This window comes from Myotis myotis, unplaced genomic scaffold (genome assembly GCF_014108235.1).
Source record: "Myotis myotis isolate mMyoMyo1 unplaced genomic scaffold, mMyoMyo1.p scaffold_m19_p_2, whole genome shotgun sequence".
In the NCBI taxonomy this organism is placed as follows: Eukaryota; Metazoa; Chordata; class Mammalia; order Chiroptera; family Vespertilionidae; genus Myotis; species Myotis myotis.
In genome coordinates, this window is record NW_023416324.1 from 213,608,531 (window position 1) to 213,633,897 (window position 25,367).

Below are 25,367 nucleotides of genomic sequence, written 5' to 3' on the forward strand. Positions count from 1 at the left end.
CCTGTCACTGTCCTGTTTTCCCCTCACGGCATCTGTCACCTCACTTGCTGAGAGGCACCAGGGCTCTGCTCCCTCTGTTCACAGTCGGTCCCCTCGGTGTGGATCCGCTGGATCAAACAGGTGAAGTCCGGACACGGAGGGAACATTTGCAGCTGGATCCAGTTTAGGGATGACATGGTGATTGAAGACCCAGACCCAGACCATGTTCTAGTCCCAAATTCCTTGCTCTGAGTGTGTCAGGAAATGATCTGAACCCACTCAGAGCACGAGAACACTGGAGAGTGAGTGACCTCCCAGGAACTCCTGGGGGTTTATTCCTGCTTCACAGCCGAGCGCAGGAAAGCCGAGGCTGCCCCGTCCACGTCTGTTCACCTGTGGCCATCCTGCCGCCCCTCCAGGGAGAACTGGAGTCGATGGCCACAGCCACCATGAACCACGGCCCTTCAGATCCCAGCTGGCCTTCAAAAAGGGGGAGAAGTTTGTGAAGGACCCTGGGAAGGGCTGTCTACGCTCACTTAACGCTGAGACTCCGGATGGGAGATGAAACATTGCAAAGCGAACCATTGCCTGGGAAAATGCTCCCTTTACAATATAAATAATTCCGTAACCACGAGACCCAGAACAAGCCACCTTGAGTAGGAAAAAACCACACGGGGGCCTGAGGTGGAGGTGAGAGGAGGTCTCCCAGGCCTGTGCTCTGCACTCCGACCACTGGGAGCTGTTTATGTCTGAGACTGAGCAGTGAGTGTTCAGAGGACGCAACTTTACTCAGAAACTCAAGGCACCGAATTTATAGGAGCAAAGCTGACCCGACTGCACTTACACAAAATGTAGTCAAATTCCTAGAGCAGGTCATTCATAAGAAAGGGAAAAGGCAGACCACGCGCTGACAACTCGGTGAGGAGCCTGGATACCTGGACGCCCTCCTGGGAATGCCCTGGTGAAACGGGAATGCCTTGGCCCTGCCCAGTTGGCAGGATTCTAACTTGGTGGGGTGTTTCATCCCCAAACCCAGCCAGTCCCCCTAAAGCTTTCCGTGTAATATACAGCAAACACACTCCACAGGTTTTAAGTCACTTGGGAGACTACAAAGACATAATTTGCTCCTGCTTCTTTAAGACACTATATTTGGGGGAGCACTGCTCAACCAAGACCAAGGGTACAGAGGTTTGCCTGTGTGGTCCCCTCGACAAGGCCCCGAGGTGGGAGCCTGGGGGACAGCAGCCCCAGAGAGGAGGTTCCGAGAGGCAGGGCTGCTGAGCAGGGGACCACGAGGTGGGGCGCCACCCCATTCTCAGGGGTGAGGACTAGCGCTTCAAGACCAAGCCTCTGGGTCTAAAGTGACAGGAATGGGACAAGCTTTCTGTCTGCAGATGGGCAGCCACTGATGGGGCCGCCAGGGGAGGCCGGCCGCCCAGACACGCTGCTGTGCTTGTGGACACACCGCGAAAAGGGTGAGCTCAGGATTCCCAGTGGAAAGGAGCAGAAAAATAAGTTCTTAAATAAATCATTCTTTAAAAGTTTCAACATCCGTATGCATTAAGAAAACCCAAATTCAGCCCTAACCGGTTTGGCTCAGCGGATAGAGCGTCTGCCTGCGGACTCAAGGGTCCCTGGTTCGGTTCCGGTCAAGGGCATGTACTTTGGTTGCAGGCACATCCCCAGTGGGGAGTGTGCAGGAGGCAGCTGATCAATGTTTCTCTCTCATCGATGTTTCTAACTCTCTATCCCTCTCCCTTCCTCTCTGTAAAAAATCAATAAAATATATTTTAAAAAAAAAGAAAACCCAAATTCAAAGCCCAATACATTAAAAAGATCACATTTAGGAAATGAGCTTTTCCCAAGTTTTTTACTACTATGTTCCTTTATATCTTACTGAAAATACATATTTTTTAATTCATAGGAAATTTGCAACAATCAATTACATATTTTTGCCACAAAGAGAAAATCTCAACCAAATTTTAACAAATAGAAATTGCCCCAAACCCTATATACTCTCCTGTAGTGCAATAAAATTAAAAATTAATAAAAGGAAAATCAAATACAATATAAGCACTTGTAAATTATACAACGTTCTTCAAAGTAGAAACCAAAACTTCATTCACAGGCCCTTTTAAACGCAGTGAAGACGAACACACTGTCCAGAAATGGCTTTGCACTATGGCCAGCGCTGCCGCCAGAGCCAAATTCATAGCCTTAAATGTTTTTAACACCAGAGAGAATGAGAACTAATGAGTTTACATTCAAATTAAATGTTTTATAAAACAAGAAAAAAAGAGGAAAGAATTAATGATAAAAGCAGGAATTCATTTGAAAGCAAAAACATCACAGGAAAATATAAAAATAAGAACATCAGTGGGTACTTTGAAAAGACTAATTCAATGGAAGATCTTTAATAGAACAAAACAAAACACAGGAAGGTGGCGGCATAGGTAAACACTGTACTTGCTGCCTCCCACAACCACATCAAAATTACAGCTAAAACACAGAACAACCGTCATCCAGAACCGCCGGAAAGCTGGCCGAGTGGAAGTCCTACAGCTACAGGAGGGAAGAAAACAGCACACTGAGGCTGGTAGGAGGCACAGCACCGGCTGGTCTGGCACCCACACGTGCCACTTTTTTAAGTGGGAGGGAGATTGTCTCTGTAGAGGCCAGCCCAGAGGAGCAAAGGGTCCCAACCCCACACCAGACCTCCAGCCCAGGGTCCCAGAGCTGGGAAGAGAAATCCCTACAGGCCGTAAGAACCATGGTCTGGAGAACTACCAGTGCGGATTGGGGCTCAGTGACAGAGGCTGCTGGAGACCCAGCTGTTCCTCTTAAAAGACCAGCACCATGAACTGAACTTATAAGGCCCTGCTTCCTCTGAGCTCCAGCACCAGAGCGAGTCTCTGGTGACCACAGACACGAGGAGGAACTGGATTGTCTGGCATCAGGGCAGGAACTCCGGGGCGGCTTTCTCCCAGACAGAGGTTCTCTCAGGGATAATTTTTCCTATGCTGGGACCTCCCCAGTGTCAGTGTCAGACCATACCAGATTATAACTCTACACATCCATAAATGACACACTCAAGGGGTAGACTCAGTGAGCACCAAGGCCCCACTGAAGCAAGTTCTGCTCCATCAGGGTGTCTCCTGCGCAGCAGCTCTCCCACTGTACTCGCAGCTGGTCCTCACAGCCAATTGGCCTGGAGGTCAATTCCTCCCAGTGACACCAACAGCAATCAAGTCTCAACTACAACAAGATTGTGCTCACAGCCCACAAAGGAGTGCACCTAGAGCTCCCAGCTCAGGTGAGTGGGGAGGCTGAGCCACTGGGCCCTATAGAATACCTACTACACAAGGCCACTCTACCAACTCAAGGAGACACAAAAGCTCTACCCAATACATAGAAACAAACACAGGAAGCAGCCAAAATGCGGAGACAGACATGTCACAAATGGAAGAAAGCCAACTACTGGATATAGAGCTCAAAACCACAGTTATAAGGTTACTCTAGAATCTTACAGAAACCTCCAAAAAAATGGAAAAGGACCAGTTAGAAACTAAGCAAACACTGACTGAAATAAAGAATAATATACAGGGATTCAACAGTAGAGGATTCTGAGAATCAAATCAATGATTTGAAATATGAAGAAGTGAAAAACACCCAACCAGAAGAACAAAAAGACAAAGAATCCAAAAATATGAAGATAATGTAAGGAGCCTCTGGGACAACTTGCATTATGGGGGTGCCAGAAGGAGAAGAGAGAGAGCAAGATATTGAGAACCTATTTGAAGAAATAATGACAGAAACTTCCCCTACCTGGTGAAAGAAATAGACTTACATGCCCAGGAACCGCAGAAAGTCCTAAATAAGAGGAACCCAAAGAGGACCACACCAAGACACATCATAATCAAAATGCCAAGGGCTAAAGACAAAGAGAGAATCTTAAAAGCAGCAAGAGAAAAGCAGTTAGTTATCTACAAGGGAATGCCCATAAGACTGTAGGTCCATAGCAAGGACCTACAACCAAGATTACTCTATCTAGCCAAGCTATCATTTAGAATTGAAGGTCAGATAAAGAGCTTCACAGACAAGCTAAAGAAGTTCATCACCACCAAACCAGTATTACATGAAATGTTGAAGGGTATTCTTTAAGAAGAGGAAGAAGAGCCCTAGCCAGTTTGGCTCAGTGGATAGAGCGTCAGCCTATGAACTGAAGGGTCCTAGGTTCAATCCAGTCAAGGGCACATGCCCGGGTTGTGGGCTCAATCCCGGCATGCAGGAGGCAGCCAATCAATGATTCTCTCTCATCATTGATGTTTCTATCTCTCTCCCTCTCCCTTCCTCTCTGAAATCAATTTAAAAAAACAAAGAAGAGGAAGAAGTAGTAAAGGATAAATATGAACAACAAAATTGCAACAAATACATACCTATCAACAATTGAATCGAAAAATCAAAATGAATAAGAAATAAGAAATAAACGAATAAGAAATCTAATGAACAGAATAAACTGGTGAATAAAATAGAATCAGAGGCATTGAAATGGAACAGATGATTCTCAGAGGGAAGGGGGTTGGGGGGATGGGAAAAGATTAAACAGATCTATGCATATATGCATTACCTATGGACACAGACAATAGGGTGGTGAAGGCCTGGGGCTGGGCAGGAATCGGGTGGAGGGGGGCTATGGGGGGAAAAGAGGGACATCTGAAATAATCTCAACAATAAAGATTAAAAACAAACAACAAACAAAAAGAGAAACATGTAACACTAGGGACAATTTCAGATGAGAAGGGGCCAGATGAGAATTATAATAGCAGTGTCCTCAGTGTCCCTCAATCTGTCTCCTGTTTCAACAGTGTTTGGACAGAACAGACTCAGGACGCCCCTTCTTCCTGAAAGGGCGAGGGCTACGCCCTCCATCTTACCCTGGATCCTCCATGTTGGGGCAGAGGCCATGTGCTCAGAAAAGTGCCTTCTTCCCGAGCCCAGGCCCCTGCTGGCCACGCCCAGGATTTCTTTGAACTAACCAATGACAAGCAAGGGATATGCACGCCATAGAGATGACCACATCCTGTGTAACAAGACCCGACTTGCGCCTGGCCAATCGGCAGGGCCACAGCCAGCTCCCCTCCCCTCACTATTAAAGCCCTGATTTTCACACGGGTCTCACTCGGTTTCTGGTCGCTGCGTCGACTGGAGGCCCGGGTCGGGTTAGCTAACTCAATAAAGGACCTTCTGCTTTTGCATCGGACTGACTCCCTGGCATGGTTTCTTGGGGATCTTGAATTCTGGGCATAACACTTCCAGCCTCCAATCTCTTCTAGTCACCACTTTCGGAACCATCTTGGATATTCTCAGCCTGAGACCAGCCAACACTATTTTTACCTTAACTCCCGATTGCCGACCAACCATGAGCTCCCAGCCTCGTCAGAATGATCCCACCGAGGTGGAGGCCCGACAACCGCCTGGTCTGCGGCACCAGCGGCCTCCGCACCTACCCGGCTCTGGGCTGCCGTTTCCACCGGAGCTGCGGCTCTGGAGGGCGAGGCCACTTCCCCCGAGTGCCTGGCCGAGGAGAGGCCGGGCACTCGGCGTCTCTGGAAGATGCGAACCCAGCGGGGCGGCTGTGCCCTCTTCCAGGACTGCAGAGGCCACCCCAGGTGAGGATGACACTCAGGGAAGCCGTGTGGCCCTGGAGGCCTGACCAGGCCCTGGCGGACCTGCAGCCCTGGGTTCTGCCCGCACAGACCCTCAGCTCCGTGACTCCCTGGAGAGCCCTCCCCGTGAGCAGGTGAAGCTCATGGAGAAGATGGGCGGTACCTGGTCACCTCTGCAGACTGCCGGCTCCAGCCAGGGCCTCTCCCTGCAACCACGAGGCAGCCTGCTAACCCCCCTGGGGCCCTCTCCCAAGCCTTGGCCCAAAGGGGAACAATAAAGCTATTTATAGCAAACAAACAAAAAACAAAACAAAAAGAGAATTATAATATTAACACCTTTCGTACCGCTCACAAGCTTTCTCGTGTTTCGCGCTCCATCTGTTATGGACCTCAGATGTCACCACACTGTCTTGTCCACATCGAATGAAGCGATCTCATTGGTGGAAACCGTGCAGGTCAATCTACGAAATACTACATAATCACACGAACCCATAAAGCATTGCAGTTACATTGTATTTTGGTCATTCGAATAGTTTTCGTCTTCAAGTTCCTGGCGCTTTTAGAAATGCCCTCTCTCAGAAAAAGGAAGGAAACCAACGAAACGGATACACTTCCTTTCGTGTTGTTCCATTCTAAGGAAAACGATGAAATGGACAAAAAAAGCAGTGCTGTGCCTTATAAACTGTGGACTTTTCAATTCATTTAGAGTGTACAACGTCCTCAATCCACAAGCAAAAATGAAGTATAAACAGTTTCTGTTATCGGTGGCGAGAGACTGGATAACGGATGACAATAATGAAGGCTCTCCGGAACCAGAGACAAATCTGTCCAGAGAGTTAGAAACATTGAGAAACATCGATCAGCTGCCTCTTGCACACCCCCTACTGGAGATGAGCCTGCAACCAAGGTACATGCCCTTGACTGGAATCAAACCTGGGACCCTTCAGTCTGCAGGCCAATGCTCTATCCACTGAGCCAAACCAGTTAGGGCTCATCATTGATGTTTCTATCTCTCTCCCCCTCTCCCTTCCTCTCTGAAATCAATAAAAATATAATAAAAAGTCTCTCTATATAAAAGGCTAATAAACTAAGTGTCCATCCAACCGGTCGCTATGATATACACTAACCACCAGGGGACAGACGCTCAATGCAGGAGCTGCCATGACGCACACTGGCCATTTACAAAGAAACAGCACTGCGGACCTGGCACCGACAAAGCAACACTCGGCTTCCCCCAAGTGGACACAGGTCCCGCCACTACTCCAGAGCGACACCCCACCAAATTGCAGCTGACACTGCCGAGACCCCATGGCACAAAATGTGGCCCACAGCCCAGCCTGGAAACAGTGGCTGTGGGTGCCAGGTAATGACGTCATGTAGCAATGCCGGCTTCTTCTCCCTAGTGACTAGCCTCCTTGGAGTTTCTTCAGCACAGGAACGCGACTTACTTTATAGCCAGGTGGAAACATTTTACACTTTAACCAATGTCTATGAAGCATTTTCTCATGCCTCACCTCATTTGATCCTCACAGAAGGTAGATAGGAGACTCGGTGGAATCCTATTTTCTTTTCATTAGCCGGAAAATGGAGATTTAGAAAATTTAGAAACTTGACCCAACTGAAAAGAAGAAATGGTGGACCTTGAAAATGACCTCAGGTTTTCTCACTGCACAAAATATAGTCAAACACTGCTGCAGTTAAATATTTCACCCCTTGTTCTCCCTGCATGATCTACAATAATAATCTGCTTTGTGTTGATATTTACTGCTGTGTTGCTGACAATTAACTGAAAGAGAAGTTGGGGGTCCTTCACTGGGCTGGAAAAAGTTTAGCTAAATCAGAAAGCAGGTCTAATTAATATGTAAAAAGCTAGGTTGATTCATGCATGCGCGATACATACAGAGTTCTCGCTGGTGCTAATTGCACGTGTGTGTTTTGATCTGTCATTGTCAATCATGAATTTGGTTGACACTTCTATTATAGAGGAGCAAACAGTGATATTAAAATATTTCTTCTAGCCCTAACCTGTTTGGCTCAGTGGATAGAGCTTCAGCCTGCGGACTCAGGGGTCCCAGGTTCGATTCCGGTCAAGGGCATGTACCTTGGTTGCGGGCACATCCCCAGTAGGGGATGCGCAGGAGGCAGCTGATCGATGTTTCTCTCTCATCGATGTTTCTAACTCTCTATACTTCTCCCTTCCTCTCTGTAAAAAATCAATAAAATATATTTTAAAAAAATAAAATATTTCTTCTAATTAATTTCCTTTCAATGTGCACGAATCTGTGCACTGGGCCACTAGTAAATAAATAAAACATGGACAGCAATTCCCACCTAAAAGGATCCAAACACCAGGCACTGGGCTTGGCCCATAAAAGATGCTCGGTAAATGGTGACCAATATTATTCTCTTGAAATGTGAAACAAAAGGCAAGTACGAAGAAAGCCACTTGGTCAACAGGTATTGCTCTCTCACCACCATGCCGGTGATGAGGTGCCTGCTCCATGGCCCGTGAAATCACATTAGGGAAAAAGACGACTAAAAACCAGAGTGAAAGGGCCTGAGGATGTCTGAACTGTGTTTGGAACACCCTAAAAACAGTTTCACTTGGTCTGACTCACTACATCTGTGCTAGCGAGGGTGGTCTCTCTGCTGCCATTGAGAAAAAGGTGAAAGCATGAAACATATTTTCCTACAGAGCACGTTCCTGCCAAACTACGTGATTTCATTGTCTAATGCTCTGGTCTTCCGGTGGCCCACCACGGCCTGCCCCACCCAGAGGGCAAACTCAGGATCCCAGATGGATCAATAGATTAAGATCAGGAAAAGGATCCAACGTGAGCGGACGAAAGGAGGTCTGATACTTTATGGTAAATACTTGGCCTGGTAAGAGACCATGGCATGTACAAAGCCATCCTACATGACAGGCCTGCTCTGAGAAGAGCGCTTTAGCTTCTAAAATAATCTGATGGCGTCATTGAGTTTGCTCCAATCAGAGAACGTTCGGTGTGACTTTCATATAAAAAAGCCAATTGTGCCCTATGATGGGATGAGCTCTGGCTTCATTCAGCTTCTAGACCAGAGGGGTGAAACCTCGTGGTGGCCCTTCTCTGCTGTGGACCCAACATTCCTTCTTATAACTCACATTTTTTATATTTTTACTTATAGCTTGTATTTTCATAATTAGCAGTAGTTTAGTACTAGTTGGATCTGTTCAATATCTCCTATAGTAACCTGGTAAGGAATGTATACAGACCCTGGCTGGTTTGGCTCAGTGGATAGAGCGTTGGCCTGTGAACTGAGGGGTCCCAGGTTCGATTCTGGTCAAAGGCATGAACACCCAGTAGGGAGTGTGCAGGAGGCGGCTGATCGATGTATCTCTCTCATCGGTGTTTCTAACTCTCTATCCCTCTTCCTTCTTCTCTGTAAAAAATCAATAAAATATATTTAACCCTTTGCAGTCGTATTAAATTTGGACATGGGTGTCGTACTGGTCGGAATTAATTTCCATTGAAAGAGCAGTGATATATAACATGCAAGATTATGAAGGATAAACAAGATTTATTAATTCTTTTCTGGAACTACGTCACTACTAGTAGAATCACTACAAACGTTATCACTTTCTACGTCAGAGTCAGTATTCAAGGTGCCAAAATAAAACTCTTCATCGTTACTTTCAGATCCGCAGTACACTTCTTTCGGTAACTTTCTTTTTGCCATTTTGGAGTATTATTTTGAAATTTCTTAACAAGCAAGAATGCCTAATTACAGTTAAACGTAATTTGTAAAGCTTTATTTGAAATTCTGCGAAGTATCTCCGAAGCTTGTCGACTTCTTCACTCTCAAAAGGCGACTGACTCGCCACGGTGTTTTGCATGGCGAGTGTGGAACGACCGCGTTTGTTTATATTGAGTTTCGATATCTCCGATTTGTCGGGCAATGTTTTGGTTCGTGACAAGGTCGCTTAGACACTAAAGAGCTTTCAGAGAAATTATGAACTGATACATGAATGAATAGAGTTAAGATTCGTACGGTTTCTTGCTGTGGTGGCTGAGAGCAGACATACGACCGGAACGGTAAAAAAGCTTTGGTGGCTGAGAGCAGACAAACGACTGCAAAGGGTTAAAAAAAGAAGTGTATACATATACAACCTACCTACACTCATAATTTTTAAAAATATATTTTTTATTGATTTTTACAGAGAGGAAGGGAGAGGGATAGAGTTAGAAACATCAATGAGAAAGAAACATCGATCAGCTGCTTCCTGCACACCCCCTACTGGGGATGTGCCCACAACCAAGGTACATGCCCTTGACCGGAATCAACCCTGGAACCCTTCAGTCCACAGGCCAATGCTCTATCCACTGAGCCAAACTGGTTAGGGCTATACTCATAATTTTTAAAAAATCAATATAACGCTTGGCTATAATCCATAGAGGAAATAAAGGTAATGTATTATAAGGTCATACGTTTGGAGGCGGGTAAACCAGTGGCATCAGGAGGGAGTAACGCATTGCCTATCCCCACAGGTAGAATCACCACGGCCATGAAGCCACAAATGGCGCTGACTGGGGCTCGGACTGAGTTGGGGACTCAGACAGCGGAAACGGGGGTGCTGTGGGATGATCTCACTTCCCCAAATGGTGCGTAACTCTTGGTAACGCTCCAGAAAAAAACAAAGTACAGTCAAACCTCAATCCCCTGTTCGCACAGTAGCAGCGTTCCTGGAAAACCCACATACATACAATTCCCAAGAGGCTTGGTGTTCACACAGAAGTGAACTGAGGGCTCGACCTGCACCGCCCAGTTCAGTGGCCACAGGCCGCTGGCCATTTGCAATGTGGCTGCTCTGGATGTTGTCAACTGGACTGACAATTATTATTATTTTTAAAATTTATGTTAGGAAGTTATATAGTAGCCAGTAGTATGCATTTAAGGAGATAATTTTTCCTTAATAACATTTGTTTTAAATATATATTTTTATTGATTTCAGAGAGGAAGCTAGAGGGAGAGAGAGAAAAACATCAATGATGAGAAAGAATCATTGATCGGCTGCCTCTTGCATGCCCCCTACCGGGGATCGAGCCCATAACCAGGGCATGTGCCCTTGACCGGAATCAAACCTGGGACCCTTCAGTCCACAGGCCGACGCTCTATCCACTGAGCCAAACTGGCTAGGGCTGGACTGACAATTATTAAAAAATAAGTAATAAATCTCATTAATAATGTTTATATTGATTATATGTTGAAATAATATTAGTATTTTGGATATACCAGATTAAATAAAATACATCACCTAAAGAATTCTACTTGTCTCTTTTTTACCCTCTTACTGTAGCTGCTAGAAAATTTTAAATGTCATATGTGACCTGCACCCTTGGACCCAGCACGGATACACAGGCTGAGTTTGGTGGGACTTTGGAAAGTCTCGTTGGGCACAGGACCAGCCCTCACTCTGGAATTCTCTGGCTCACAGCACAGTCTCTCAGACCCCTGGCCGTCACCACTGACTCCAGTCGTGGCGACAACCAAAACCACCTTCATCTCTCACCAAAACACTCTCCTGGTAGGGGCATGGCACCACCCTTCAGACTGGTTGGCGCTCTCGCCTCCTTGCCCACCTCCCAGTCTTCATGCCTAGCTCTGGGCCTCACACTCCGTGCTGCAGCAGCCTGAGCCCCGTGGGCACACCCTCACCTCGGAGTGCCCCACTCCTCTGTGATGATTGTTCGCCAAGCTAATTCATCAGGCGCCCCATCAATCTCAATACATTTAAGAGGGTTCAGATCATACCAAGTACGTTCTCAGGTCACAATGGAATTAAATTAGATCACAATAATTCAATGCAATTGAGCAATAGATCACTTTAGAGGGAAATGTATAATTTAAATGCAAACAACAGAAAAGCCAGTAAGTTCAAAACCAGTGATCTAACTAAGAAGCTAGGAAAAGAACAACAATAAACAACAGAAAAAATAACAAAGCCCACAGTTGGTTCTTTGAAAAGATTAGAAAAATTGTTAAACTGGCAATACTAATGAAGAAGAGAATACAAATAACCAATATTAGACATGCATAAACCATCCACAGGTTCTTTAGATATTAAAAGGACAATAAGAAAATACTGAAATAATTTTATACCAATAAATTCAACAACTTAGATGAACTGGAAAAATTCCTTGAAAGACACAAATTCTCCTAACTAATTCAAAAAGAAATGGAAAATTGGAATGGTCCTATATATATTAAACATAGGGTATCCCCCAAAATGTATATACGCACTAAAAGAAAAAAAATCAAATGACCACTAAAAAAAATAAATAAATGAAATTCAACATGTATTAATAATTTTTAAAAACTCTCACCAAACTAGGAAACTTCCTTAACTGGGTAAAGGACAACTATGGAAAACCTGTAGCTAATAACATATTGACTGGTGAAAAACTCAATTCTTTCACCCTAAAACCAGGAACAAGGTCAGACTGTCTTATACTGGAGGTCCTAGCCAATATATCCTATATAATAAAAGGGTAATATGCAAACTGACCCTAACAGCAGAACGACTAGGAATGACTGGTCACTATGACACACACTGACCACCAGGGGGAAGATGCTCAATGCAGGAGCTGGCCCCTGGTGGTCAGTGTGCTCCCACAGGGGGAGCTCTGCTCAGCCACAAGCCAGGCTGATGGCTGCCAGCACAGCGGTGTTGGCAGGAGCCTCTCCCGCCTCCTCAGCAGCACTAAGGATGTCCGACTGCAGCTTAGGCCTGCTCCCTGCTGGCAAGTGGACATGCCCTGAGGGATCCCGGGCTGCCAGAGAGATGTCTGACTGCCAGCTTAGGCCTAAGCCAGCAGGTGGACATCCCCTGAGGGGTCCCAGACTGTTAGAGGGCACAGGCTGGGCTGAGGGACCCCCTCCCCCCAAGTGCACAAATTTTTGTGCACCGGGCCTCTAATTAAATAATAATAAAGGCATCAGATTGGCAGGAAGAAGTACAATTGTCTCTATTTGCTGACACAATGATCTACACAGAAGCTTCTAAAGAATAAAAACATACTACTAGAATTAATAATATTTATCAAGATTGCAGGATACAAAGTCAAAATCCAAAAGTTATATTTCTGTGAGCTGGCAAAAACACTTGGAAATAAAGTTTAAAAAACAGCGTTTTCAATAGTATCACAATACATAGACTATTGAGGCTACATCTCATGAAAAATATGAAAGCCCAAGTGAAAATGATAAAAAAATTGATGACATGTAAAATGATCTAAATACATGAAGAGAGATATCTTGTTCACAAATTACAATAATCAACACTGTTGTTTATGCTTCCAAAAGTGACCCAGAGCTGCCATGCTGCCCCCACGCCTTCTGCATTGTATTCGGAGAAGCGAAGCGCCTGAAGAGCCACAGTTATGTTTAAAAAGGAGGAATGCTGGTGCCAGGTTGCTCTCATTTGCTCCAGCCGCCAGTAAAAATACCGCATTCTATTGGACGAGGGCCCGCATGACGACCTCGGTTAACCCTAACCACCCCCTCAAAGGCCTGTTTCCTGATGCAGTCACATGGGGTGAAGGCTAGATCTGGGGGGAAGATGATTCAGTCTATAACATGGATCTCACCCCTGAAGTCCGACCCAGCTGGTCTGGGGACCCTGGTCCTGCTGAGAGCCCCCGAGCCAGGACAGGTCCCGCCTGTGTGAGCTGAAGTCACGCTGGAGTCACAGAGCCATCGCGGCCCTGCTAACGCCCACCGATGGATGGCACCCCTGGACACCCCGGGCATTAGGCACTCTGCTCACCCCCCACCCAGCCAGGCTCTCCCCTACCCTCTGCCCGCGGACACACCAGCTGTGGGAGGCACAGCACAGACCCAGGGCCCGTGTCCGCGTGAGGGTTTATTCATTGTAAAGTCCCCGTGCGCTTGCCGTCTCTGTGGGTGTGTACCGACCCAGGGCGATTTCACGATGACCTCGCCACCTCCTGCTTCCTCCAGAGCCACAGCCATGAGGTCACACAAGAACCACGGGGCGTCCTAAACACGTAGGATGTGACCACAGTCAGCTTCCCCTTCGGTTGCTTCCTCAGGATGAGACTGTTTGGGGGTCAGTGAGGTGAAACTGGCAGGAGGCATGGGGGGTGGTGTGTGTGTGTGTGTGTGTGTGTGTGTGTGTGTGTGTGTGTGTGTTCCAGCACCACTTTGTCTGAGCTCCGGCTCCCGGCCTGTGCTCTCCCTTCTTTTATGCTTAGCAAGCCCCTCCCCGGCCCCTTCCCTCCAAGCCTGGCTCTGTCTCCTCACATGAGCCGACTTGGGGCTGCTCCAACCCCCCCTCCCCAAACTGTCCACAGTGCAGCTCCAGTCCAGAGGAGGCCCGGGCAGGGAGAGACGCAGGGAGGCAGGAAAGGGGGGAGGGAGGCAGGGAAGGAGGGAGGCAGGGAAAGAGGCAGGGAGGCAGGGAAGGAGGGAGGCAGGGAGGGGCTGGGGAGCAGAGGGAAGGGCAGGCCGCAGAGCACCAGGGCCAGCTCCCAGCTGGCCCGCCCCCGGCTGGGTCTGTGTGGCGCTGCCCGGTGGGAATGCCATATTCGGCGCTCTTGGCTCTCTGAAAGGGCTTGGTCCCAGGCTGGCAGAGCCTGGGGCTCCCATCTGAGCAGCAGAGACTTGGAGGCAGCCGTGGATTCCATTCTGCACACTTTCCACCCCTCCCGGGTGCTCCAGCGTCCTGCACGCACCCGCTGCCTCTCTGCGCCGCCCCGGAGCCCGGTCCTTAGGGCGCCCGGTCCTTGGGGCTCACGGTCCTTGGGGCGCCCGGTCCTTGGGGCGCCCTGTCCTTGGGGCTCACGGTCCTTGGGGCGCCCGGTCCTTGGGGCTCACGGTCCTTGGGGCGCCCGGTCCTTGGGGCGCCCGGTCCTTGGGGCTCACGGTCCTTGGGGCGCCCGGTCCTTAGGGCGCCCGGTCCTTGGGGCTCACGGTCCTTGGGGCGCCTGGTCCTTGGGGCGCCTCGAAGTGCGGCGCGCGGAGAACTCCAGGACGCAGAGTTGGATGTCAGTTCAAACAAATCTAAACTCTTCGACTGCTTGAGGGAAGAATAAAGTAGAAACATGTAGGAAGCTATTCTTTGGCCTTGGAAGCGAGGGCATGAACTGCTTCCTCCATTTATTCGTTGTAAATGAGGGCTGCCAGGTGCTGCAGGAGGGAATACACATACAGAGCAGGTGTCCGCAGGGGTCTCGCCTTTGACTGGGGCCAGGGTCAGCCCAGTCCATCGCTGAGCCCTGCCTGTGAGTCCACATCCCCGATACACACACTAGCAAGGCCCAGGAAGTGCCTGCTCTTTTCTTTCTTCTTTTTTAAAAAATGTTTTCAATGATTTTAGAGAGGGGAGGGAGGTGGAAACATCAATGATGAGAGAGAATCATTGATTGGCTGCCTCCTGCACGCCCCACACTGGGGATCGAGCCCACAACCGGGCATGTGCCCTGACCGGGAATGGAACCGTAACCTCCTGGTTCATAGGTTGATGCTCCATCACTGAGCCATTCCGGCTGGGCATGTGCACGTGCTTTTTAGGTGCACATGGAACTTTTGCTGATACAGAACATACTGTGGGGCATAAAATAATTCTTAATAATTTTTAAAGGATTCAAATCATACAAAGTATGTATTCTGACTCCTGGAATTAAAGTAGCAATCAATAACAGAAAGATAGCTAAAACCCCCTAAATATTTGGAAACTAAATAATGTACTTTTAAATAAGCTATGGGCCAAAGAGAAAATCAGAATTTTTTTAAAAAAACTGAATTAAATAAAAATGAAAACACAACATTATAGGCCCAGATGGGTTTAATAATGAATTGTACCAAACCCTTATGAAATAAATAGTACCAATTCTATACAAACTCTTTCAGAAAATCAAAGAAGAGGGAACCTTTTTTTTTTTCTTGCACAGGGGCCATGCGGATCTTCTCTGTATTGTTTCAATTGTAGGACACGTGCTGCCCATGTGAACACTAGGAGGGACCACTTCTGAACTCATTACCTGAGGCCAAAAGTCACCCTGTTTTCAAACCCGAGAAAGGCATTACAATAAAAGATAATGCAGACTAATATTCCTCAGGGCATAGATGCAGGCCTTCCAAGACAAATTAAAATACTGAATCCAACCATCCTATCTAATCAAGAGGGAATATGCTAATTGACCCTCACACCTTCGCAAAGTTGGTGGCGCCCACAGCCAATAAGGAGGGAATATGCTAACTGACTGCCCCACAAGATGGCAGCACCCAGTCCCTTCAGCCCCCCAGCTGCCCAGGGCCGCCTGAGGTGCAGGTAACCAGGGCAGGCTGAGGCTTGCGCTGCCGGCAGTGGCAGCAGCAGAGGTGTGATGGGGCGTCACCTTCCCCCCCCCCCCCCATCACCAGGTCGCCTCCCATCCCTGAGGGCACCAGGACTGTGAGAGGGGGCAGCCTGGGCTGAGGGACCCCCCTCCAGTGCATGAATTTTCATGCACCGGGCCTCTCGTAACACAAAAAGGATGGCCAAGTGGTGTTTTTCCCAATGTAAGATGGATTTACGTGAAAATCAATGGCCATCATATAATTTACCTATTAACAGACTTAAAAAGGGAAAACTATATGATCATCCAAACTGATGCAGAAATGGCTCTTGACAAATCCCACACTGATTTCTGATGTAAAAAAACTCTCAGCAAACTAGGAATATAAAAATGGGATCTGATAAAGGGCAGCTATGAAAAGCCTACGGCTGCATCACACTTAGTGGGACACACTAAGTGTTTCCAGCCTAAGATGAGGACGACGGTAAGACTGGCTGCCCTCACCCTTCTAGTCCACATCCACTTCATTCTATTGTATGCAGCTCAGTAACCTGAGACACAAAGGCATCCAGACTGGCAAGGAAGAGCTGAAACTGTCTTCATTCGCCAATGACATGGTTATCTATGTAGAAAATCCTTCAGAATCTATTTTTAAAAAAGCTACTAGAACTAGTAAGTTGGCTTAGCAAGGTGCAGGATATAAAATAAATATACAAATACTATTTGTTTTCCAATATTCTAGTTATAAATAATCAGAAATTGAAATTAAAATAATTACCAATTATTTGGCAGACCCACGGAGGTAGGTCAGTGGGGCCTGATCGGGTCCAGGATTTCGGGCACTGCAGGAGGATGGGGGTGGCTGTCGAGGGTGGAAGCAAAGGCCCAGTGAGGAGGCCAAGGGAATAGCTGAAACTGCATCAGAAATGCCCCCACCTGCCCCAGGCCAGTGCCCGAGTCCAAGCCCCCACGCAGACCTAACAGTCATCAGGCTCAGCAGCGGTTTCCTGCGCCAGGGGTCGCCATGCCTCCCCGTCGGCTGGTCTCAGGCCCAAGGCCCACACGCTCACCCATCCCTCCTGGGAGCCACCTACCCTACACGGGTCACATGATGAAGGTAACCCAGGCCTTGCTCCCGCCTCCGGCAAGCTCTCTTCTGCTCTCACTGGGCCTGGGCCTCCAGGCCGTGCCCCCATCCCCCCAGGTGTCCCCCCCTCCCCCACAGGAGTCCTCCCCTCCCCCACAGGTGTCCCCTCCTCTCCCCCACAGGTGTCCCCCCCCACTCTCCCCCACAGGTGTCCCCCCTCTCCCCCACAGGTGTCCCCCCACTCTCCCCCACAGGTGTCCCCCCCTCTCCTCCACAGGTGTCCCCCACACGGCTTACACTCCACTGCTGCCTTCCCTGGCCTCCCCCACCACCTCTCACCCCTTTTCCAGCTCTGTTTTCCCCCCATTCCCACTGACACACCTACTTGACTATGTTGTTGAAGGCAGTCTCCTCGTGCCCGCACCCCCCACCCCCCGTCCCCCCATGGGAAGGTGAAGGCGCTAGGATGGGCCTCACTCTGTGCCATGTACCTCCAGCCCCAGAGCAGCGCCCCACATGCTGGGCGTATGAGAAGCGGGCGGAGTGACCAGGGAACAGCGCCCGTCGACTGGCCAGGCCTGCGGCCTTACCCGGGCACGAGGCCCCTGGGAGGGGGACAGACGGGCGGGAGTGCGCTCAGCATCTCCCAAAGGCCCGGGGAGCAGGCTCTCCGGGGGCAGGATGGAGGCCTGGCCTGGAAGCTGGGAGAGGAGCCCGCGGGCTGGGCGGCCGCGGCGCCTGCAGCACAATGTGCGTCTGTTCGGCGCTGGCTCGCCTGCCCGGGTGGCACTTTAGGACACGGCTCGGAGCGGGTGGCAGGCTCCCTGGCACCGGGAGCAGGATCTAAATGAAGGCCTTTGGGTCACAGAATCAACAGGGCTGAGCGGGCTGGAGGGGCCGGCGACGCGCCTTCCCAGGACCCGCTGAGCAGCGGGGGGAAGTCAGAGCACAGAACGGCCTTTACCCCGCCCAGGTGTTGGGGACAGTGACCCTCTGTGGTGGCCCCAGCAGGAAGGGCCTCTCTCGGAAGTGCCTGCCGGCCCGCACCCTCCCCCCCCCCCCCCCCCCCCCCAGGCATCCTCCCTGCAGGCAGGTCAGCAGCATGGCCTCTGGTGGGGTGGCCCTCACGCTGGCTTCCGGGGAGCACTGAGTCACACCTGCGGATTTACCTGCGCCCGCAGGCGGCCGGGTGAGGGGACCAGGTGCTGGGCAGGACCCCCCACGGCCCATCCCTGGCAGCGTGCCTGCACCACAGTGTCTACTTCCCAGAACGGCAGGGAAGGGCACCAGACCCCCAGGAGGGGGCCAGGCCGGAGGCGCAGAAGCACCACTGGCAGCGAAAGCAGGACCCCGGCCGGACAGCAGTGGAAGGCGCTCACTGGGCAGCGGTCACCCGGGAAGGGTCAGGGGTGACACGAGAGGCTCCCAGGCACCTTCAGCGCCCTCCGACCACAGGGGACCCCCTCCCACAGGGGCATTTCTCCTACAGACACACTCCTGCCCCAGACTCTGGGGGTGGGGTCGGTAGCATCGGCCCTTTCTGGGGCGTCATTCCACCCTCGATCCGAGGTGGGAGGAGGGGCACAGCCCCCACAGCATCTCCACACACAGGGGCACACATGTCACCTCAGTGACCCGAAGCAGACAGCAATGCCCGGTAGCAGGAGGCACGGCCTTCGCGTTTTATAGACTTTCTTTCACTGATCGCGCACAGAATCCAATTTTCAACAGTTGGGCCGAACAGCCAGCTAACACAACTCCCGCAAGTGGAATAGCTGGCTCTTTTCCGGGGGCCAGGGGAGCCCACTCCAGCCCCCAGGCCTCACCCGCGCCCAGGCCCAGGGCCAGACGGGTCCTGGCAGAGCGGATGGTCCCACCCGCCAGCACCAGGCAACCCCAGGACAGCTCGCGCCCCCCTCCCTCAGGCGCGGCCTTGGCGCTCGCTCGGGGTCTGGCAGCCGCCGGTTTGGCATCAGGCTCTGATCCTTCATCCCCCGAGCAGCTTCCTGAGCCACCGCCTGGCTGAGGGCTCTGCTGGGGCTGCAGGGCCTGCACCCCGAGGAGGGAGGCCTGTGCTGGGGGGGCGTCAGGTCCGCCCCCAGCCCCCAGCCCCCGTGGGAATCTAGTTTCACAGGCAGGGCTGGTGTACAGGCCCCGCCCCGCCCAGGGACCGTGGTCACCACTGTGCCTCCTGGACCCCAGCGTCTCTTTTATTTCTTTTCTAAGTTTTTTTTTAAAAAAAATATTGTTATTGATTGGAGAGAGAGAAACACCGATGAGAATGAGTCATTGATCAGCTGCCTCCTGCGTGCCCCACACTGGGGATTGAGCCCACAACCTGGGCATGTGCCCTGACTGGGAATCGAACTGTGACCTCCTGGTTCCTAGGTTGACGCTCAACCACTGAGCCACACTGGCCAAGCTGCTTTTGTTTAGTTTTTATTGAAAACAATACGTATAAGAAAGTGCACGGGCTTTACATGTACAGCTCCACGACCTTCCCAACTCGCGGCAGCCAGCCAGCCAGCGCCCGGGCCACCTCCAGCCGCCCCTCCTCCGCAGCACCACCCGAGGCACTGAGGCAACGACCCTGACTGCCCACAGCGTCCTGGTCCTGAGGTTCACAGACATGGGCTTGCGCGTCCTCCGGCTGCCTTGGCGCTCTCGTGTCTGCTGTGCACTGAGTATTCCACTGCACGGATGGCGGCACCCCCGTGGATGGCACCTGGGCTGCTCTAGCTGAAGGCTGTTCTAGCTGAAGGCTGTTCTAGCTGGAGGCTGCTCTAGCTGAAGGCTGTTCTAGCTGGAGGCTGCTCTAGCTGGAGGCTGTTTGTAGCTGGAGGCTGCTCTAGCTGAAGGCTGTTCTAGCTGGAGGCTGCTCTAGCTGGAGGCTGTTTGTAGCTGGAGGCTGCTCTAGCTGGAGGCTGTTCCAGCTGGAGGCTGTTCTAGCTGGAGGCTGTTTGTAGCTGGAGGCTGTTCCAGCTGGAGGCTGTTTGTAGCTGGAGGCTGTTCTAGCTGGAGGCTGTTTGTAGCTGGAGGCTGTTCTAGCTGGAGGCTGTTTGTAGCTGGAGGCTGTTCCAGCTGGAGGCTGTTCCAGTTGGAGGCTGTTCCAGCTGGAGGCTGTTCTAGCTGGAGGCTGCTCCAGCTGGAGGCTGTTCTGGAAGAGGCCAGGGTGAAAGTACCTGCACTGCCGCCTGCGCGCCTGGCCACGTCACAGGTACCGCAGTGCCCGCTTTAGTAAACACTCTTGCCTCGGTCACGCCCACCCCACTGCTGCCAGCAGCGTCTGACAGCCCAGCTGCTCCACAGGCCCACACTTGGCACTGGCCGCCTTTATTATTCCCGCCTCCCTGGTGGGCAGCGGGTGGCGTCTCGTTGTGGGTTTCACTTCCATTTCCCTCCTGATGGGCACTGTGGAGAGCTGGCCATCAAAATGCCAACGGACCTGTGACTCTGTGACGTGCCTATTTAGAATGTTTGCTCATTTCCACATGCATTACCTTTCTTACAGAGGTTTCTGAGGCTGCTTCTGGAATCCTCTGCCAGACTTCTCCCACTTTGTGGCATGACTTTTCATGCACAGTAACTGGACTTAGAGCTCTGAATGGTAATGACATTCCGTTTACTGATGTTTATCCTGGTGGGCGGTGCTTTTTGCCTCCTAAGGATCTCTGCCCACGCCCACCCAGGACTGCGTCCCATAGGACTTCGTAACTTTGCTCTCCTAGTTGGGACACGACCCATTTGGAGTCCATGTTTACGTATACAGTGAGGTCAAAGCTCATTTTTTCCCATTTGTATATCCCAAGCTATTATTCTTAATGAAGTTAGAAACGTCCTTTCCAATTATTGATGGTTGTCTCCTCAGGACTTTGTAGTTCACTAATGCTACTTAGTTTCTGCTGAATAGCATTTCGGTTGTTTTCTTCCTTTTCTGCCACTTTTAAGGGGGGAATTGGAAGAGACGGTACAACTGGGAGGCGATGATGGAGTAACTAAGAACAGTCCTCACCCCACCTGGGGAGCTGGGTGCCCGTGCCTCCCCCGCGAGGCCCTCCAGCACCACCCCGGAGCCAACCTCACAGCTCTGGTCCGAACCCACACGGACCAGACCAGACCGGCAAGGCTGCCCGTGAAAGCCAGAGGCAAGTCAACTCATGGAGGTTTCAGGAACGAACTGTTACTTTCCAGAATGACTGAGGTGACTTGGTTTCTTCTTGCTCTTTTCCTCCAGCGTGGGCTGCCCAGAGTTCCGCTTCTGATCTCCAGCCGGATCATCAGGGCGCCTGACTCTCTGTGCTACTCGGCCCGCCCCCCAACAATTGCTGGCTCCCTTACCAACGGCGTCCCTGCCAGGATCTAGGCAAACTGTGAGTGCTATCATCTCCCTCCCTCCCTGGCTGCTTCTTCAAAGGCCCTTCTCGCCACCTGAAGTTACATTTGTTGATTGTCTATTGGACGGGAAGACAAGCCCCCCGGGGTCCTTGCCCCTGGTCACCGCTGTATCAGAACGGCTCACCCAGGGCACGTGGAGGTACTCTGTGCACCTCTGTTTTCACTGGTTTCCAGGCTCTGCCCACCAGTCTGGGCAAAGCACTGGAGGCAGATGGCAACACGATGGACATCCCTCTTAATAGACCGAGTCAGGGGGCATTACATGCGACTGGTGATCAATTCGGTTTGTAGCTACCCGATGTAATAAAAGGCTAATATGCAAATTGTCCATATGGGTGGGAGTTTATCTGACAGGGAGTGACATGTGTGCTGACCACCAGGGGGCGGCACAGAACATGGCAGGCTTCAACGACAGGGCAAGCAGCCAAGGGAAGGGAGGCCCAGCCCGCAGCCCCTAGGGACCCTAGCTGTGCACAAATTTCATGCACTGGGCCTCTAGTTCTTTCAATAAAGTTTTATTAAAGTTTAATACAGTTTAAACCACCTAAACACACTTCCCATTTCTCTTGTGCGGGTGACATTGGAGATGCTTTAGGTCCTGGTTCTGACCAGCCCAGCTCGTCCGCTTCTCTGTGTGCTTCTCATCAGCCTCCCAGCAAGCATCTTCTGTGGATGAAAGAATTTCCATCCTTGTTACCGTTTTTCCCACCTGCTTCCTTTAACCCATTTCTCCAGGAGGATCTAAAAAACTACCTAAAATAGGTTCATTGCTCCAGTTTTGTGCTGCGTTATCATGACCCACCTGCCTCCACTATACATGCTATGAATTACCTTAAAAATGCAGGAACGTTTTGCATTGCTCGGGCACGCTTTTAGTTTTACTTTGGGTTACCCACTATTTGTAGCACAGTGTAAGCTGCTCGGCAGGGAAAAGAATCTAAACTCTTAGGAATAGTTATTGCCTTAAGTTACACATTATTTTGAAGAAAAGGCTATCAGATGAAAAACATAACTGATTTTCTTCAATCATCTCTCAGTGTCAGCGCACATGGGTCCTTGCAGAGGGCACCCTACCAATCAGCCCTGCAGTCGACGAATCCACAGGCCTCAAGAAGAAACTGGTGCTGAGGAGTGCACTTCACCATCCTTAGGCGTACTCTTCCTGTCTGTGTGAACTTCCCATTCATAAACTTAAATAGCCAATCTCGTAAACTTTTATTTGGGCACAAAGCAACGTTTGGATCCAGACTCTAAAATGCCCTAAGACCTTCGTTAGGCCCCTCAGACAAACATGGCTCTCTCCTGACGAAGTCACTTTTAAAAATGTGAGCATAAGAGCCTGGCCAGTGGCTCTGTAGTGGAGTGTTGACCCAGGAACCAAGAGGTCCCCAGTTTGATTCCTGACCAGGGCACATGCACGGCTGTGGGCTCAATCCCCAAGGTGGGGAGTGCAACAGTCGGCACATTGATGTTTCTCTCTATCCCTCTCCCTTCCTCTCTAAAATAAATAAAAACATATTCTAAAATGTCAGTATAACACAGGTGTCTTGAGTTTTCAAGTAGAATGCTTCTCCAGCATTGGTGAGAAAGAACTACACACACACCAGTGGACTGCATTTTAAAATGCTCTTTTATTTGACACTCACAAGATGTGTAAGGCATGTTCACGAGTCGGAAGTTATGTACAAGGCCCGTCTCTCATTTCCCTGCTGCTACAAACTGGTCCCTATGTACCTTCCTGCCGACAGGTCTCGGGCATTAGGAACATGCAGACAAGGTGGTAGGAGAACCTGCTTCAAAACAGGGAATAAGCACCTATAGACCGTCACTGAGACATTGAAACTCACGGAGCAAGGCAGAGGAGGGCGACAGACCGGCTCATGAACTTGGGATTGTGAGCTTCCAGGGGCACAAAAAACACACAGAAAAAAATATATTGCTCCTTCCTGTTTGAGAGAAATGGAATGCGTCCAGAATTCGTGTTTCTAAGTTTACCACTGTCTACATGTCACTAAGGAGAACTAATTTTAACTGCTCCTAGTGTAGTTAGTACAGGATGCATGCATTACTTCACACAAACACGGAGCGAGGTAGCAGGGACACCTTGGGGTTGCCAGTTACACAAGGGTCTGTTTTTGGTGGTGGGACTGGGAAGGGGATGGTGCTGCCTGCTCCCCACAGTGCCTGCTGCGAGCGACAGACACCTGGCACCTGTGTCTAACCAGGAAGCAGGAAGATGCCACAGGAGAAGGTGAGGAGCCACAAAGCCAGCGCCACCTGCGGGTGGGACGATGGGCATGGAGCCTCGATTTCAGGGGTAAAGAGGCTGATACAAGAAAGTGGTTTATAATCAATTTTCAAAACTCAGATTATATCTTTACAAGATGACAAACACTTTAGAAAACTGCTTGTGGGAAATGAAATAATTAGCAATCAAAATCACACGATGTTTCACATGAGGAGATTCTAATCTTTTGGTCTAATTCAGCCAAAATTTTAACATCAACTACATATGATTAAAGTGTGGTTTGCTTAAGCCCATCTTTAAATGCAGAATCTTTGAGGAAGCATGTTGGCGTGTTTTCAGGAACACTGACTCCTGTAAGGATTGGACAGGCCACAAACTTGAGGGCGGCTCTGGGGTGTCATGCAGAGCCATGGTCCCAGCGGCAGCCCAGCGCGTGAGAATGTGGTCACGCCAATTCCATCAGCCCCAGGGGGCTGTTACCCAAGTGGTTAATCAGAGCAGGGGATTACTATCAACTACATTAAAGATTTCCACTTATTAGCACTGTGACACAGTGCAAAGAATCTTCAAATGTCTGCCTTTTATATCAAAGCTGTATACTGTTATTCTTCCAGTTCAACTGACCGCTAAATTCCCCTGGGTAGGCCTGACTACCTGGGGCAGCGGCGGCCTCTTCCGGAAGGTGCGGCTACTCTCCTGACGGGAGGTCACGGCCGAGGCAGGCGGGGCAGGTGCTCTGGCCTTTCAGACACTGCTTGAAGCACTGGAGGGAGAAAAGGAAGTCAGCAACCAGGGGCAGAGTGCTCTGTGCTGCCCTCAGCAGGCAGCGGGAACTTCACCGCCAGGGAGGGGCCTGGAGCCCAGAGCTCAGGGCCGCTGCAGCTGCTCAGGTTGGGAGCGCGGCCCAAGCCAGAGGAAACGCCACCGCAGAACCTGCCCCATGAACTCTGGGCCTCCCCACCCCAGCTCCAGTCTTGGCGCTTCAGCGGCCCTGACCTCTAGAGCAGGCATTTTCATGTCCCTTGGACTCACTCATCCAACCCCTCACCCCCGCCTCAGCCCCCCGTCTGCCTGGCCCTGCACACCCAGCAGCTGGGTGTGTGACAGGTCTGAGATCCAGGTGTGACGACCTGCCACCCCCCCACCATGGAGCAGGATAGGCGCCAGACCGCAAGTCTCCCGACTCCCCCAGTGAGAACCCTGCATTTACCCCCTCCTCAGGTTCATAAGCCCACGTGGCAGAGCCCTGAACTCTTCTAAAACCCAGCAGCAGGGGTGCAGGACAAACGCTCACGGCACCCCAAACACCAAAACAGTTACCCACAAATCCCAGGAGGGTACAAGTCAGAATTGGCCAGGACTGGGCACAGGGCCCAGTCGGGTTGAGTGTTTCTCCTCTGAAATGTTGCCCCCGCCTCACGCTCTGCACTAAACTGACAAGCGTGAGTCTGGTTCCATGTGCAAGAAACCGCCTGTCGGGGAGCTGGCCCTGCGCTCAATGTCTGCACCTGCCTGGCCGATGGAGCCCCTGTGCCCGGCTCGGAGTGAGGGGTGGACAGGCAGCTCAGGGCACACAGCCAGGGCCCAGGGGCCTGTCACCTCCCACAGCACCAGCCTGGAAGCGGACAGTGATGCTACACAGGATACAGGAAGTG

The 25,367-nt window shown here is 50.5% G+C and overlaps 1 protein-coding gene and 1 pseudogene across 15 annotated transcripts in view; both read right to left on the minus strand.

The window, feature by feature from the left end:
- Positions 1 to 15,561: 15,561 nt before the first annotated feature.
- On the minus strand, positions 15,562 to 15,657 carry LOC118677905 (annotated as a pseudogene).
- Positions 15,658 to 21,963: 6,306 nt separating this feature from the next.
- Positions 21,964 to 25,367, minus strand: part of TTC3 (tetratricopeptide repeat domain 3) — a 105,169-nt gene continuing 101,765 nt past the window's right edge. For 14 of the 15 annotated variants that reach the window (XM_036352308.1, XM_036352306.1, XM_036352307.1 and 11 more), the window contains one exon: positions 23,077 to 24,475. In XM_036352308.1, the coding sequence (XP_036208201.1) occupies positions 24,401 to 24,475 (75 nt within the window). In that variant the 3' untranslated portion in view covers positions 23,077 to 24,400. Of the gene's footprint in view, positions 22,131 to 23,076; positions 24,476 to 25,367 lie in introns of those variants that run through there. The other variant, XM_036352305.1, reaches the window with a different exon arrangement.